This window comes from Pituophis catenifer, unplaced genomic scaffold (assembly GCF_029215685.1).
Source record: "Pituophis catenifer annectens isolate HBS135680 unplaced genomic scaffold, rPitCat1.0.hap2 SCAF_3, whole genome shotgun sequence".
Classification (NCBI taxonomy): Eukaryota; Metazoa; Chordata; class Lepidosauria; order Squamata; family Colubridae; genus Pituophis; species Pituophis catenifer.
In genome coordinates, this window is record NW_027256883.1 from 34340854 (window position 1) to 34359244 (window position 18391).

At 37.0% G+C, this 18391-nt stretch overlaps 1 protein-coding gene across 1 annotated transcript in view; it reads right to left on the reverse strand.

Moving 5' to 3' along the window:
• The window catches only part of ZFHX4 (zinc finger homeobox 4), a 186232-nt gene that overhangs the window by 2778 nt on the left and 165063 nt on the right, over positions 1-18391 (reverse strand). Inside the window, exons 7-9 of the mRNA XM_070940482.1 lie at positions 15233-15433; positions 14001-14121; positions 6487-11889 (exon numbers count right to left, since the gene is read on the reverse strand). Coding sequence (XP_070796583.1) covers positions 6487-11889; positions 14001-14121; positions 15233-15433 — 5725 coding nt within the window. The remainder of the gene's footprint in view (positions 1-6486; positions 11890-14000; positions 14122-15232; positions 15434-18391) is intronic.

The window sequence follows — 18391 nt, forward strand, 5'->3', positions numbered from 1 at the left end:
ATATGACTGGACAAAAAAAGCTTGCACATATCAAAGGTTTAGACAGATTTCTCTTTGAGAAATTGAAAGGTGAATTTATTCACAATTTAGTATAAAAGGAAAGAGGAGCTTTAATATTTTCTTTTCATTTAAATAATACATTTAAAAATGCATACCTACACTTATGTTTTAATTTCATTTATTATTTAAATGTTTTGTTAATTAAGATTGTCACTGATCGATCAAGTAAATTTTTAATTATTAAACAATAAATATATGCCCTGACAACACTATTCATTTCATATAGTGACAGATTATTAGCATCACACTATTGAAATAATAACAATTGGGTTTGCACATATCTGACTTCTGTTCTCATATTAACTAATTCTGCCACTGGGATAATTTTTTTTTTGCAGTGAGGGGAGGTACCTTCCAATCTGTCTTGATTCCTCGCAACTGCCTGGTCAGGTTTCTGTAGGGTTTTTTTTTTTTTTTGGGGCACGATTTCTGAAGTGGTTTGCTATTGCCTGCTTCCTAGGTCTGAGAGAAAGTGACTGACTCAAAGTTAATACCTAAGGAATGAATAGAAGTCACAGTCTCCAGCTTCTAAGGTGGTGTCTTAACCACTACAGCAAACTGGTTCTTTGTACTTATAACATATCTAATAAAAGGGATTCTTGTCTAATTAAAATAGGGAAACATAAACAAAACAATAGATAAGTATTACAACTAGCGGTGATCAAATGGATCTTATTGTATAGTGCAGTAGATGTGAGAATTTTCTTTTGAGTACTCTTTACTATTGCAACAATTGTAGAAAGAAATCCTCTACTTTCTTTAAAATAAAATTAGAATGTTCCGCTATCCAAGTTATATACAGATACAGGTCTGTATTTCTGCAGACCTGGGCTGGAGGCTAATTGTGAATAATTTAGTATCATCTTACACATGGCTACTGAGAAGTAAGTCCTATTTAATTTTAGAGGGTTGCAGTATAATGCCATTTTTTTAATGAACAGACTACTTTGGAAATAAGCCTGATTTGTATATGTATTGCGTCTTTATTGACTTGGGATGCAGTTTGCAAAGAAATACTCTGTGCTGGGTTTGTCTATATACTTATACAATGAGTATAAAATAAGCACAAAGAATTTCTTGTTACACTTAAAATTCCAACTTTAAACAACTTTGCCTATAGAATATTTTGTTTTTATTGATTAATGAAAAAGCAGGGTTTATGATCTATGTCACTGACTAGATAACTGTGGAAAATACATTTTAAAAGGCTGCTGAAGAGAAAATAGAGTAATACATAGAAATTAGAGCTTAAAGGAACTTCTAGGATCATAGTATATGTGACACTATAAGAGTAAGAACCTTATAATCTACAGCATAGACATGTTATTAATGGCATGAATGGTGCTGATGTCATCACTATCCAAGTGTTTCACACTTCTTAGAATAAAATAATTAGAATAATTAGAGACTGTTAAATTTAACAAGGCAACCATTAATGTTTTATTACAGAATCATTACTTTTATTTCATGGGAAAAAATATTTAGTTAGCAAACAGATTTTAGATGGTCTCTGTTAAAATCTGTAGTGGCATAACACACACATAGTAGAAAAATACTTTTAAGACTTCATTAAATTTTAATTTATTTTAATGAAAATTTAATTATATTAAAATATGTTTTAGTAAAATGTATATAGTTATTTCTGATAATAAACTATAGTCCCGTGATGGCGAACCTATGGCACGCATGCCACAGGTGGCACACGTAGCCATATCAGTGGGCATGCCAGCTCAGCTCGGTGTGCATGCGTACGCCGGCCAGCTGATTTTCGGGCATTCTGGTCCCACCAGAAGTATAGTAACAGGCTGTCTCCTGCCTCCAGAGGCTCTGGAGGCTGGGACAGCAAAAAAAGTCATTTCCTGTCCCACCGGGAGTTGGGAAATGGGCCGTTTCAGGCGTCCGGAGGGCCTCTGAGGGAGTGAGAAAGGCTGTTTTCGCCCTTCCCAGATAAATAGAAAGGATCTGGAAGCAGGTAAGAAAGAAAAACGGGCCTACCAGGCCATTGTGTGCCAGGAGCAGGGGGGGGTGCGCGTGCATGCGCAGTGCAGGATGCATAGAATTATCGGTGTGGGCACACACGTGCGCGAACTTCCCCCGCCCCACCCCTATCCTGACACGCGATGGCAAAAAGGTTAGCCATCATTGCTATAGTCTATTGGGAGAATGTATTATTTTAAATAATAAATAAATAGTATCCTTTGGCTTTCTCATAATATACACAAGCATCTAGCTGAAGATTTTTAAAAACTGGATGGGCCACAACTGTTCAATAGCCAAAGAATCAAAAGTTTAGGCCTATCTATAGATGCAAAACAGTTAATGAAGAAATATTATAAATGAAGCTCATTATATTTTGAATATTGTAAGATTAGTTAGAATAATTTATTATTGATATAAACATTAACAATCTTCTGTTTAAAGTATTTTATGATTATATTTATTTCATTTATTCTTTGCTTGGGCGAGTTGACTTCTCCAATCATTAGGCCATTTTTTGTTAACTTTCCTTGATGCATGATGTTTAAACAAATTTTTTTTTTTTTTTCAATTTGGAAGATTATGGCAATTAATGATGTGGACATGTAACATTCAGAAGACAAATTAAAGATAGGATAGCCCATTAACAGTGAGTAAATCCAAATGAAGTGATTGGTGCTTAAACTTGAGATGAACATGACTGAATTTTTTTATAAATATTCCAGATCCATATATCCAGACAGACAGACAAACACACAGAGAGACACAAGACTAATGAATTAGGGCATAAGGCTACATGCTACTTAGTTTTATTTGTTAAATAGCAATAGCACTTAGACTTATATTCCGCTTCACAGTGCTTTACAGCCCTCTCTAAGCGGCTTATAGAGTAAGATAAATCGAATGAGAGTAACCTAAAAAACAAAAGTGAGCCATGCTAATGAAAATAACTATTTTAATAATGCAGATATTTATGCAAAAAATTAATTCCATATGTGTTCAAATATAATTTGATAAATTATCTGCCTAGTTGATCATAAAATAAAGAGAGAAGTACATTTATATTCAGAAGCATTGTATCATATTTTAAGTCTATGAGAAGATAATTTTTGGAAACTGGGCATGACTATTAGCAGATTTTGAAGTATTTTAAAAGTTGAAAGAAGTAAACTGAAGGATCATAATCAGGTTCAGGGCATAAAGTGGACTGAAAGAAGTCTGATTAAACTTATCTCTGCATCAAACAGAGATGGGAACTGCTGCCCACAGCAAAACAAGATGATAAAGTGGGTTAATAAGATATGAAGCATATCTACAATGAGCATATATTAAAGAACTGTGGAGGAGGAATACTTTTTACTAATGAAAGTTTAATATAATCTACTCTTTTCCTTCCACTATTCCATTAAGAGCCATTAGGAACATATATTTTCTGGGTAACAAAGGTAGGATAGAGAGTTTATTTAGCATGTGGAAGAATGAAATATCTCAAGATATACATTTGCTTAGCATTTATAGCCACACCATTTGAAAGTGCTCTGCTTCAGCCTTAATTGATACATCATAGATTATGCTACTGCATCTATTATTTGAAGATCTGCTAACTCAAACTGATCTATATGCCCGGTATCTAGAAATAACCTGCATGTTTAAGATTTAGTCTGCATATAGGTCTTCAATGTTTATACCAGCTGTTGCAGGGGAGGGTTCCAAATCCCATCGCTACCGGTTTACTCGCGCATGCAGCGCTTCTGCGAATGCGCAGAAGCGTCTGAGCAGGTGGGCGGAGCCTTCCGCCGCTGCCACTACCGGTTCGCCCGATCCGGTGTGAAACGGTTGCAACCCACCACTGAGTTGATATTGCCTTGAATTTCAAATGTTTAACACTTTAGTCCCATTTCTGAAACATGCATTATACATACTGTTGCATCTTCAAAGGCACAAAGATGGAGTTCTGAAGTATCTGATAGAGCCTCACCTTCTTTTAATTGTGATCTCTAGATTACAGATCAGTGCTTTATAATTTAGAATTAAGTCTTAGCAGTACTTCAGATAAGAAAGGGGTAGAAACAATTTCTGTTCCTTCCTAACAGAATGAAGAAATTATAGCTAGATGATCCTCAACTAAAGTGCAACAGTATTCCCCAAATTGTCCCATACAATTTGTTTTTACCAATTGCAGGCCTAAATATCAGTGAAAAACGGCTTAACCAGTAAGATATTACTAGGATTGAGAGCTGCAAGAGGTAATAACAATAATAAAATTTAACAGCTCAGTCAGAAAGTTAAGTTTATCTTCAGTAAATGCTCTGCAAAGAGAAGAATTCTGGAAAATGCAGAGAACTGTCTTTCCAGCATTCATTCCAAATCAGAGTTATGACTTTTATTCTTCTTCCAAAATCCTGGAATTGTTTTCAAGAAATTAATGTGTAAAGTTTGGAGACTGAATATAACACCAGAAATTAAAGTCTATGTTTTGAGGGCTTTATGTGACAGCTCAGAGGTTTTAGAAGGGCAGGGGTTTGTCTTTGCAATATGATTCTACAACAAACTCTGAATGAAAAGGTTTGTTTCCATGTGTAGACTGGACTTCTACCATTTTTTTTTAAAATCTATCACTCACCCATTAATGAAAATAATTGTAATTATTCTGATAAAACATAGTTTAGTTTGCTTTTAAGCTTAAATTTTACACATATCACTTATATGCAGTTTTGCTTATGTGATACTTGTGTGTGCTTAACAAAATATACACTCTTTTAATTTTATTACATAAAACCAGAAGGGAATGTTTCCCATTATGAAAAGAAAAATGTAATGAATTAAGGAAAAAAAATTGGGTAAAATGATCAATGGAATGGTTATTATCAATTGGAATAAAATAGAAAAAGTGTTATTGCTACAATTCTAATGTTGGCTCTCAGCAGTATAGACATCAATCCTGAAATTTGAATAGTTTTAATTTAATCATAGAACACACAATAATAATGAGATGCAAAAAGTCTGTATCAATGACACTATCTCAGATAGGGAAAAAAATATAATTTTATTATACTATAATAATACTACACAACTCACCAAATAGATGCACCAAATCTTCAATTCAAGAATATTTGAAAATAAATTTTTCCTAGATAAGTAATTTTTCTACTTGCATTTTTGCAAATACATAAGACCATGTTGCCTAGAAATTATGCTTGACTATATTAATTTATTACATAACTCCTTAAACTGTTACGGAGATCAGGAAAAATCACGGTCGTGAATTAAATAAAATAAGATTGATTTTAGCTCAGTCCTTACCATGTTTATTTAGAAGTCCCACTGACTTCAGTGCAATGCTTTAGCTCAATACAGTTAAATCCAAGGGAACAAGCTACTAGGGTTTATTATCACTAGAATGAAATTTTGCCTCAATTACTAATGCCACCCTCAATTTGCCTTTACTTGGTAAAATGTTTTAAAATATGTATATGGAATATTGATCAAATTATAAAAATACATGGTTCTCAGGATTTTATTGGATGAAGTGGTAAATAAATGTAAAAGTTCTAGTTAAGAATGTTATTTAATTGACATATAAATTGTTACTTAAAATACCCATTACATTTAATGTTGCTTTACTTAAAAAACAACATATTGATCAAATATCAGGTAACTAAAAGTCAAACTGTTATAAATCCTGAATGGATTCTAATTTCTTGTTTATTTTCTGCCATCAAGGTCCTAGTATTGTCTTTGCAGTTCCTATTACCTTCTGCAAAGTCTTGAAAAATCCTCCAATCTTTTGGAGCAGTTTATGGGACTCATAGAGACATACAAGTATAAGGGAGTGATAAAGACTAAATCCAACCTCAAGAGCCACTGTGGCGCAGTGGTTAGAATGCAGTAGTGCAGGCTACTTCTGCTGTCTGCAATTTGGCAGTTCGAATCTCACCAGGCTCAAAGTTGACTCAGCCTTCCATCCTTCTGATGTCGGTAAAATGAGGACCCAAATTGTTGGGGGCAATATGCTGACTCTGTAAACCGCTTAGAGAGGGCAGTAAAGCACTATGAAACGGTATACAAGTCTAAATGCTATTGCTATGTTTTCTGGGGCATGCACAAGGAAGGTATAAAACCTACAAAATGGTGGGCATGATATTGCAATTCAAGCCTTGTCTTCTTTTGTCAGTGCATGTGATGTTGTCACACATACAAGGGCAAGATGCATGGACTATGATGCCATAATCCTGCTCCCCATCTTTGACTTCCCTGACATTACTGTCTCCTATTCCTCTTTGGTGGATCAGAATCCCACAAATTCTGGATAGGTTAGGAAGCATTGACTTGCAAGGGTTCTGAACAAATTATTTTTCCGATGTACAGTCACATAAATGACAGAAAGGTAATAAAATACAAACTCTATTTTAACAATGCTGATTTTTTTTTCTTTTCATGGTTACTTACTGTTTGAACTTTGAGGAAATCCAGTTAAGGAAGATGGACCATTCATTCCAGGTAAAAGGACTGGAGGAAGGCCAGGTAGTCCTGGGTAAGCTGCTGGCAAACTGATTCCATGAAGCGAACTGCTGTCCATCATGCCTGGCTGCTGTACTGTTAAGCCTAAAACATCTGTAGCCTTTTTAATACGATCCAATTCTTGCTGTGCCATCAGCTGTCTAACAGTTGTAGGAGCTAAGTAGTCTTTTTCCCGGTCCAGCTGACTTCCCACAGTTTCTCGCACTTTTGTTATGTGTTGTTTGGAAAATATATGGTCTCTTATGGACAAACGTGCAGAATACTTCACCCCACATAGAGAACACTCTGGTCTTGATCCATCAGTTGCATTCTGATTGATCATAAATGGCTTCCCTATGTTTATTTTGAATTTCTTTTCTTTTGCTCGTGCATTTTGAAACCAAACTTGTACCACACGTTTGGGCAGGCCAATCTCATTCCCTAGCATTTCGCATTCTTGCATGGTTGGAGTCCGATAATCACTAAAGCAAGCCTTCAAGACCTTAAGCTGTAAATTACTCATTTGTGTCCGAAATCGTTTGTGACCAGGCCGATCGCTACTTTTAGATTTAAAGGGATTGTTTGCTCCAAATGGATTAGGTGAACTTGGATCGGCAATGCTTGATGTCTCACTGCGATCAGCATTATCATCAGGATCATCAGTAATGTAAACACTTTGGTCAAGATCACAATCTTTGTCACTTAAATGGATCGATGGGCTCGTCAGAGAGAATAAATGCCTATCATCACTGTTCTCCATATTAGGCATGTTTATGTTTTTTGGCAAACTGTCATTGAGAATATTTTTTGGCTCTTTGGGAGTTGATATAGATTTCACATCTTTTGAACCACCACTCATACTTTCGGTTTCATTGTTTCCTTCATCTCCTGTTGTAGCATCACTAATTGCTGTATTAATTGATGAAGTTTCATCAAAGTCAGTTTTATTCTGATCATAACAACTATCCACATGAGCAGCATTCAGATTTTCAATATCTTCATTGCATTCCGCTTTGAAAGACGAAGGACTTAAAAGATTCTTCGGTGACATTTCTGCAGTTTTACTAACAGGAGTTGAGACAGTAGAAGCTAATTCATTTTCACTTGATAAATCAATTTTTGTTAAAGATGATGGATAATCAAAAAACATGTATTTTTGTGGACTCTCTCCTCCGTCTTCATTGGCTATTAAAGGACTCGGTGGCAAACTATAACCTGCCTGTTTTCCTTCATTCCAGTGTCGACTGCGAATATGACTTTCTAAAGCTGACTTTGCTTTAAACAATGCTCGACAAAAAGGACATCTTTTATGAGACTGGGCTGGCCCTACTGCACGAAATTGCCCTTTTCTTTCTCGAGCTCTTGTGTTTTGAAACCAGACTTGTACAACCCTCTTTTTCAGACCTACTTCACGTGCAATGTGATCTAGCATTTTTCGAGTAGGATTGGAATCCAAAAGGTATTTTTCATAGAGTATTTCCAACTGCTCTGGAGTAATTGTAGTTCTTAATCGTTTATCCCGGTGCTGGTCCTCACCACTGTTTCCTCCCTCTTTTTCACTACAGTTATTATCATCCTTATCATCCAGTTTTCTTTTAAGTGAGCCAGAAACTGAAGCAGTATGGTGAGTTGTGTGAGTTGAACCTACTTGTGGTGCCATCTGAGCCAAAGAACTATTCAGCAATTGACCTGTCATCAAAGGGCTATTAGGATCAAATATCATATAGGGCATATCCATAGGCCTTTCTAAAAACTGAGAATGAAGGAATTGATTTTGTGCTGCTAAGAAATGCATATGTTGGTGCTCCTGCCAAAGTTCTAAAGTGGGAAAGGCAACTGTACACTGGTCACATTGGTACTGTAGTAATTGAGGAGGTAGACTGTTTTGAAGAGGGCCCATTGAAATTGTTAAGGGACTGGAAGGAATCGGCGTAGATTGTGATGTAGAAGGTGGTCTGCCTCCTATTTGGGATTGTTTGTGTTGCTGTGCTTGAGAAGCTGAGGGCTGTGCATCAGTGGAGGATCCTGTGGAGGATGTTAGTGTGGATTGCATTAATTTGTTGCTTTGGGAGGAAGTCTCAACTTGTTTAGGTGTGGTATCATTTTGCTTTGGCTTTTCAGTTAAATCGGGTTTGGGAGAGTTTTTGTCTGGCTCGGGTTTGGGTGATGGCATCAAAGGAGTACTAGAACCAGATCCAGAGCTTCCTGCAGTTGTTAGAGCCATACTTTTAGATGAATCAGATGGACCAGAATATGTACAGTTCTTATAAAGAGTTTGATCTGTGGCATCCATTGAGTCCTCTGTTTGACTTTCATCTTGGGCATCATCATCCTCATCTTTATAACACAGTTTTTTCTGATGAGTAATTAAGTCAAAAATTCTAGGAAAAACGACACTACATTTTTTACATTGATATTGCATGTTACTAGTCCTAATGTATCTCTCATTGGTGAGTTCCCTTTTCTCATTATCTTTAGTTTCAGCTTGATTCTCATAGCTTTTTCGAGCCTTTTGACGTGCATTTTGGAACCATACAACAATAACACGAGTAGGTAAGTTAAGTACAGTTGAAAGCTGTTCAATTTCATCGTCTTTTGGATAAGCATTTGTATCAAAAAAATCTTGTAACACTCTCAACTGGTAGTCAGTGAATCTAGTTCTAGATGATCGCTTGCTTAAAGATGCATCAGATTTGTAATGTTCTAAAGAACTGGTTTGTGGTTCAATTCTTATATCTTCCAAAACTGTTATGGGAGGGTTACTAAAATTGTACGGAGAATCTTTGTTTCTCTGTCGTTCCTTAAATAAGGTATTTCGAAACCAATGTTTAATAACTTTTTGCGAAAGGCCAGATTTCTCAGCCATTTCTTGAATCTGTTCTTCGCTGGGGGAATTATTAATATCAAAATATGCTCGCAGGATTTTCAGTTGGTCATCTGTGATTCTAGTACGGGGACGCTTGAATTGAGAGTGTCGTAGAAAATTCGGATCTAATCCAAGCTGTTGCTGACAAAGCTGAGTAAGATCTGCAGATAAAGCATCCATTGGTGGTAACTGAAGGGCAAGCTGAGGAGGTAATGCTGGGTGTTGGACTGGTTGCATCATAATTGGGGGAAAAAGAGGAAGATCTAAAGATACTGGCAGCTGCACTGGTGGTGGAGCAGAAGGTGGAGGTGGTGGTGGAGGAGGTGGTGGTGGAGGAGGCGGAGGAGGTGGTGTCGGTGGTGGAGCTTGCAGAGGAGTGGGAGTTATGCTCTGGATTTTTCCAGAGCTAGATGAAGGTTGTGAAGGAGTAACAGATGGAGCTGGAGGTGGTGGTGGTGGTGGTGGTGGAGGTGGTGGTGGTTCTGGAGAAGATGGTGAAATAGGATAAAGCTTGTCATATGCCTCCCTGTATTGACAGGCAAATTTTTCTAGTGCACCATACGGGAAGAACTGACCATGAACGTGTTCCTGATGACTCTTCAATATAAGTATGTTTGAAAATAATTTGCTACACGCTGCACATTCCAATTTGTCAGTATTTTCACAATCACCAGTTTTACTTTTCTTCTGCACCTTCTGCCTATTCTCATTATATTGAATAACCAACTCGAAGCCAAAATTTTCTAATAAAGCCTTGGCTGCATTTCCTCTTGCCCCAGAAGCAATTCTAGGTGGTGGGATAATTGGTTCTGAAGACTTCTGCTTTTTTATTTCTTTGTTTTCTTTCAATACTTCACTATCACTTGTGAATTCTTGCTTTGGTTTTTCTTGTTTCTCAGAAATCTCTTCAGATTCCTTCATTAAGGGCATATCCTTCACCATCTGGCATTCTGCATTTACAGGATTTTGCTCTGCTTTTATCAACTTATTAGTCTGCTGCTGCTGTTGCTTTTGGGGCTGAATTTGAGGTGGTGTAACTTGATACTGTTGTGCCTGTTGCTGTAGTAGCTGTAGCTGAGTTTGACCGACATGGTGCTGAGTTTGCATCTGCTGTTTTAGGTCTTCTAACAACGAACCTGCCATACCTGCCATTCCAGGCATACCAAAAGCGGCAGAAGCAGATAAACCCAGATCAGGGCTCAAACTGAATTCAGTACCAGGAATATAGAATGGAAAAAGAAACTGTGGCTGTTGAAATTGCAGCAATGCCTCTGGCGTCATAGGGAAATGAGGCAAAAATGCAGGGTTCAGGAACTGTGGTTGAAAGAAAGCTGCTTGCTGCTGCAATTCATGCTGGAGTTGCATCTGCAGTTGTGCTGGTGACTGGGGAGGGTGATGTGTAGGCTGAGCAGAAATCATTTCAGAAGCCTGTTTTTTAGTTAACTCTTTGGCATCTAGGTGAGTTTCTTTGCTGTTTACTGCTGGTAGGCTTGTAGACTCTACTGATCCTTGGCTAGGGCTATTAACGCTCCCTGCTGTACTAGTTCCACTTAACGTATTACTGTTTGGCTCTAATTTTGCAGCCCTTGCCTTAGTCTGATGCAATACAGATCTCATGTGGATTTCCAGTGTAGAACTTTGGCTGTAAGAAACATTACAAATGCTGCATTTATAGGGTTTGTTGTCAGTGCTGCTGTTGGCTTCTTGAGGGACAGGACTGGATGCTTCCTGCAACACTTTTTTGAGTTTATGTAAATGAGAGACTGAATTATAATGGACCAAAAGAATGTTCTTTTGCGTGAAAGATTCTTTGCACACTGTGCATTTATATGGACGAGAAGGATCTAGAAACTTTTCCATAGTAAAATTTGGCCCTTTTCTAAAAGGTAAGGTCCGCTTTGGTTCTGAGCCCATTTCATCTGGAATCGAGCTGCTATCACTTCCTACAGGACTTGCTTTACCTTCCTGGTCTACCTCATATTCCCTTTCTATATCTTGTTCTAGTGCATGTTCGTCTTGTGCCATACTTTCATTTTCTGACCAGAGTTCACCATTTACAGGTAAAGTTGCACACAGCTGCTGAATTTCAGCTTCACTGAGTTCTGGATGGCCTGTTTCCAAATGTTTTTTTAAAGCCTGGAATGTACGGAAGCTACGTTGGCAAAGGCTACACATGGTAGCAGCCCGAATAGCATGATACTGGGAATGTATCTGAAGCTTCTGCATAGTCTTAAACGCCAAGCTACAATGGTTACAACGATATTTATAGACATGGCGATCAGAAACAGAAAGCTGCTGCCTCTTCTGCTGTTCATTCAAATGATCTGGCAGTGATTCAATTATCTTTATATCATTAGTGCTGCTTTTGTTCCATTCTGGCAGTTCAGCAGATTCTTTTAGTGGCTTATGTTCCTCTATTTTAATTTCTATTCCAGTTTTTGATTCTTCAAGCCCAGGAGTATTCTTCTCCTCTGGAGGACTATCACCTGCTTACAAAAGAGAGAAAGAGAGAGGAAAAAAAGAATAATCCATAGATTATTTAGTAGAAAGTATCTTTGGTATGAGAATTATAGACAATTATAGTGACCATTCATTAATAGTTTTGCAATTGTATATCTGCATAGGCAATACAGTATAGACCGATTAGGCAATTCCCATTTTCAGTACATCGGTATGTTGTCCTTTAGAGGATATTTTGAAAAATAACTAAATGTAGTCGGTGTTCTACCTAAGGTTACGAAGAAGATGTGCATACAAATGACCTTGATGTATTCATTCCAGAGACAATAAGGGGCTCAGGCTCTGAATCATAATTTCTGAAAAAAGTAACTGTCCTTGTTGAATTGCAGTTGGAAAGGAAAATGTTTAGGTATCATTCTAATTAAACACCTAATTAAATCTTCCAGTGTTTCTAGCCAATGCATAAAATCATAGATGTGAATGACATTTAAAAAGGTATTGCTACAGAGAAAAACTGAAATCAAACATGGATGTATGGACAATAGGTTATAAATTTATTTTCACATAGTTTTTGGCATTTCCTCATTATTAGGTAATTTTTTTCTTTTTCTGTCATTGTTCTCCTTCCTTATCTTTTCCCCCCAATTAGTGTGGTCTGCCTTCTAAATTGTAAAACATAAATGGATATTGTTATATAAGTTCACACATATGTAATTAAAACAATGCAGTGGGAATATACCAAATTCATTATAGCAGCAATCTGTGGTGGATTGTTGCTGCTAGTTCAAACTTATTCAAAAATCGAAATGGGCAACTGACTTGTACAATCTTATTAATAGATGTAAATCTAAAACCACAACAGACGGTCCTAAAAGAAGCAATTTAATGTTGAATATATTCAAACTTGGGTTTTTAATCTATTCCTGTCTGTAACAACTTATTACAGCTTTAGTTTGTTTTAATACCAAATATAGTATAATCAGTCTAAGGATACAAAAAATTAAAATCATATATCTGGTTTATAACTCACGGGTAATATCTGTAACTGGACGTGAGCAGGGATCCTGTGTCTTTATCAGCTGCACGCAAACAAGAATTCTAAAGGTTCTGACTATTTGGATGGAATTAAAACTATGGAGAAGTTTTGTCATTTGTACATGGGACTGAAGAGATTGGGCTGAAAAAATCCTGCTGGGATTGTTCTGTATTGAGTTAAATGAATAAATAATAACGCTCCAGTAAACATGTTCCTGAAAAATAAAGCAGAGAACTTTTCTTTGAACTTGAGGGGAAAAAAGACTCTCTTATGTGTGGATATTTTTGTTTTTTAAAAGCACCTTTAGGTGATTGCATTTGATTGGCATTATGAGGAATGGGCAGGGGGAACATGGGATTCAATGACTGACAGGCCTGCCCAGAAATCAGAATGACCTTTACAATCCACCTCTCATGATTTGCCTAACCAAAATGTTTTAAGATGATGGGATTGAGAATTCTTTTTTAAACTATTACCTCTACTTATTGTTTGCTGTTTTTCAATATAACAATAAGTAAAGGAAAATTTGGCTTTGTTATCTGCTCTGTTGACTGAACAGTTCGAGCCTTCTCTTTGAAGATGGCTATTAATCTCTGCTTTCAGCTCTTTTTTGGGTATAACACACTCATAAACATGCTGCCTGAAGTCTGATGCAGATATTTGTCACTATGGGATCTATTTTTATTACCTTCTGCCTCAAAAAAGTTACCTATTACCTTCTGTCTCAAAAAAGTTTTGAGTTCCTTTTTTTATATATAAAACCAGATTTAAAGAAGTTCATCCAAAACTGCTGTACTGTTTATTATATATAGTAATATTACTACTGTATATATTACTATATTACTAACTATAATGTAGTTTTTCATATAAAAAGTAGGAAAACCATGGCACAGTAGCTAAAGCCCTGAAGAGAAATGTCCTACAATATTGTTGTATTGCAAAACACACTTGATTTCATTAATTGGTTAAAGCAAACCGGACTTTGATCTCTGCATTATTTTCTTTGATGCAGAGTTACTGCAGTCTCCAAAGTGAAGTAAAAATATTTTATCAAAAGACACCGATGTTTCAATTCTGCAGGTGTGTTTTTCATTGCTATACCTGAGTATTTTCCAGACCCCTCGGTTCTCAGGTTTGTAGACATGGCATCACAGTCAGATTTCTCTGAAGCAACTGTTGGCAGTAGCATACTGTTAGGCATCATCATATCTGGTACAGGAACCTTAGGGAGGAAAACATAATTTTGACACTGCTTATCACATGTAGACAAATCATCCAGGAGCTTAAAATTTAGCTTATAAAAACATTAGAAATGGTATTGGTTAAAATATCCTGAGCAAAAAAGATACTAAAACCTCCTCTTTCATTGAGTTGAGTGTGGCCATTTTAAGCTATTCGGGTAATACAAAGGCACTACTTCTGAGGGCTCTAAAAAAAGATTAGTTTATATCTCACACATCTGGGTGAATATGAGCGATAAGGTTTTATTTTATTTTTATTTTTATTATCAGAATTCATGTGTGTCTGACAGTTTACCTTGTTTTACCTAGACTTTTATATAATTCTGCCAACTGAGGTCCTAAAAATATTTCATCATCCCTGAAAAATATCTTAGGGTTTCCTCTAGTGATATCTATATTGTATTTTATAAACATTGAAAGAGAAAATAATATTGGTGACAACATTCTAACACATACAGGTTTGACTATATGTAATAATGCTCTTTAAATATATATTTTCCACTATCATACATATTATATTATATGGATAACGCTTGGTTTTTTATTAGATATTCAAAGTAGCTAAATAAACCATAAAATTATGATTCTGCCCTATCTAAAAAGAGCAGAGACTTTTGCACTGCTCTTCACCATTATTTACAAGTTCATATAAAACTGACATTAAATTTAACTGTTAGCTTCCCAGAGTCATACACATGATATGGGTGGATATATAAATAAAATAAATAAATATACAAAGAAATAGTAATTTCTAATGCTTTTAGCTGTCACAATACATTACAGCAAATGAAGAAGAAAAGTTTCCCTACAGGGAAAAGTTAATAGCCAATCTGCTTTAGGAAGTGCATGGAGCCACAGAGGTGAGCATCTTGATCTTGAAAGGTTGACTTTAATGAGAGCTTAAGACTCCTGTGTCTTTGAAAATTAAGGTTAAGTGAATAGGCCAAAAAGATGAACTAAGTTATTGACAGAAGTAGAGATCTCAGGAGCCCCTATTCCAACTTCCTAATTCCATTTCCAGCATTTATTCATCACTGTTTACAATTAACATATATGTAAAAAAAAAAACATATGAACAGCTTAAATACTTACTGTCATAAGCAGTTTTTCCACACAATCAGGTGACACACTGTGCAAATGAGTCAGATGCAATTGCAGATGCATTTTGTTGCTCAGGACATCCTGACAAAGGGGACAGCAGATCACAGGCTGCATAGAATGTTGTGACAAAACATGCATCTGTATACGATTTGGGTCCCTGCTATTGTAGTTACAATAAGGGCACTGGTAAAACTGAAAAAACAAACAAACAACCCACCATAAATTCAGACTATTAAACAAATAAATTGAAAAAAAATGACTTATTACTACAGTAAATACTACATTTTCCTTCAAGAAAAAAAAAATGAATAATGCTTCTTCTGCTTCTTCTAGTCAATCTCTCAGGGTAACAATATTTTCTGGGAATTTATCATCATTTTCACATTTTTAATGTCTTTAAAAACACTTTAATTTTACATGAAAAAGAAGAAACATGGTGGTTTATCTGCAGCCTATTCATTAGAGAGTACATGTTTGGGGTTATATATAAGTAAAATTCTTGGACTTCATACCTTCAATACACATACTCAAGTCCACACAATTATTATTGATCTGAAACAATCCACTATAGGATAAAACCTTCTTCAGTAAAAGTTATGGACTATAATATATCATTTTATCATAATCTATCATGCTAGTCTTCAGAAATGCTGCCCTATAAATTGCCAGTTGTGAGACCCTGATTTTGAAGATAGACTCATGGGATCAGTTGGGACAGTTGCTATTGTATCAGCCTCTCCGCTGCATAGCAACTTGCTTGCCTACACTACTGGAACTCATTTCAGGATTGGCCATGGACTTTCCCAGGCTTATGATTTTAGGGGCCTTCAATTAGATATCCCTGGGACAGACCATGAAAACAGCCCAGGAGTTCATGGCCATCATCCCAGTCACTCATGGCCTAACTTGAAACAATGGTCACACTCTGGACTTAGTTTTCTTGTCAGAACAATGGCAACATGATCTGAGGGGAGAACTATTTTCAGCTCCTCTGTCATGGTCAGATCATGCTCTGGTAACTTTGAGATTCTTTTATGTTATCCTATTATTCAGGGACATAGGACATATGTATCAATCCATGCCAGCAACTGATGAACCTGATAGAGTTCCAAAAGAACTGGAGGCTCTATCTGAGGTTCTGCTGTACAGCCCAGTGAAGTGGACAGGATTCTCAGAACTATAAGTACAGCCATCTGTGAATAGATTCATGCCCCCCTGGTTAGTTAAGGCTACCCAGGACATGACATGTGGTGGGTCCTAGTGATGGTTAATTTATCCTTGAGTCATGGGGTGTTCCTGGACAATTTAAAGAAGCACCGGTGCTCCCTTTTCTCAACAAGCCATTACTGGATTCCATAGTTCTAGATAATTTTTGTCCAGTCTCCCATCTCCCCTTTTACTGGAAGGTGGATCAGAAAGTAGTAACACTGAGGCTCCAGAAAATCCAGGATGAGACAGATTTCTGGATCCCTTCCGGTCAAGTTTTAAATTGACTGAGATAGAAAAGGCGTTGCTCGTCCTTTTGGGCGACTTCTGGCAGGAATGGGATGGGGGCCTCACACTGGCCTTGGATACCATCAACCTTGATATTCTTTTGGATCAGCTTTGGGAGCTCGGGATGGGGCAGAATTTTGTGCTGATTCACTTCCTTCCTCTAGATTAGTCTCAGCGAATGTTGATAAAGGGACAAGAGGTCCAGCCTGCAGTTCCTCTTCCTCTGTGGATGCTACAGGGCTCAGTACTATCTATGCTCTTTTTAGCTTCTAATCTTACCTCTGCAGGGTAAAATTATTGGTCACCATGGGCTGACCTTATATCTGGGGACAATGTCATCAATATGCAGATGACATTCAGTTGTATATCTGAATCACTTACTTATAAAAAGTAAGTGATGCTGTGGATGCTCTTTTACAGTGCTTAGAGGCTATCAGGGTCTGGGGAACAACAGGCTTCAAATAAACTTTGCTAAGAACAAGTGGCAGTGGTAGGGGGCTCCTCTATATCCCGGAGTTTACCATCTTTGGTTTGGATGTGATTGTACTGCTCCAGACAAATCCAGTGCATAATTTGGGGGTTCTTCTGGAGTCATGACTCCTGCTTGAGAAGCAGGTGGCAGCCATGTTTCAGGCCTTTGCTGGATTTTATGTTGTACACCCTTTCTGGACCAAGAACACCTTCTTTCAGTCACTCATGCTCTGGTCATCTCCATATAAATTATGCACTCTATATAGGGCTAGCTTTGAAGTGTATCTCAAGGAAGCATATCTCAAGGAAGCTGCAGCTAGTGCAGAATACAGGCAGTTTTTTGTGTGTCCTAAGTTTTGCATGTAACATCTTAGCAACGTGAGTTGCATATGCTGCCAGTTTGCTTCCAGGTCCAATTCAAGGTGCTGGGTATCACCTTTAAAACCTTACAGGACCTTGGGCCAAGTTATCTGAAGAACTGTCTTGTCCTAATTACATCAATCTGTTTCACCCAGTCAAGCAAGGAGAGTGTGCTGCAGACCCCACCCATCAAAAGTTTGATGGGTGGGGTCTAGGAAGAGAGCCTTCTATGCTATTGCCCCTGCCCTGTGGAAATCTTGCCCCCAGAGATAAGGTGGGCACTTATTCTGCTGGTCTTCCAGAAGAATGTCAAGACCTGGCTCTGCCAATTGGCATGGAGATCTAAGAGTGACCTGCAAATCTGATGATGGTTGGTGGATTAAGGGCACTCCCTCTACCTGTTTAATTTTTAAACCTATTTTTAGTCCAGTTTTTAAAAAACTTTGTTTTAATCTATGTGTCTTTTATATGGGTGTATGACTTTTATTTGTAAACTACCCAGTGTCACTTAAGAGAGATGGGCAGTGTATACATTTGATGAGTAAATAAGTAAGTAAGTAAGTATAAATTATAGTTCATTATGTGTGGTAGACAGATTTGTTTATCTTTCCAATCCAGGGCTGACAGACAACAACTGGCCCAAAATCATCCAGCCAGCTTCTATGCCTAGATACGGGCTGGAACTGCTTCTTCCCACTGCTAATCCAGCATTTTGTATACAGACAATTTAATATCCTGCTATATTTCAAATTCTGTATTGAGATCATCTTGAAATAAAAGTTAGCTCAGAAGGACTACTTGACAATATCAGCTACTTGGAAAAAA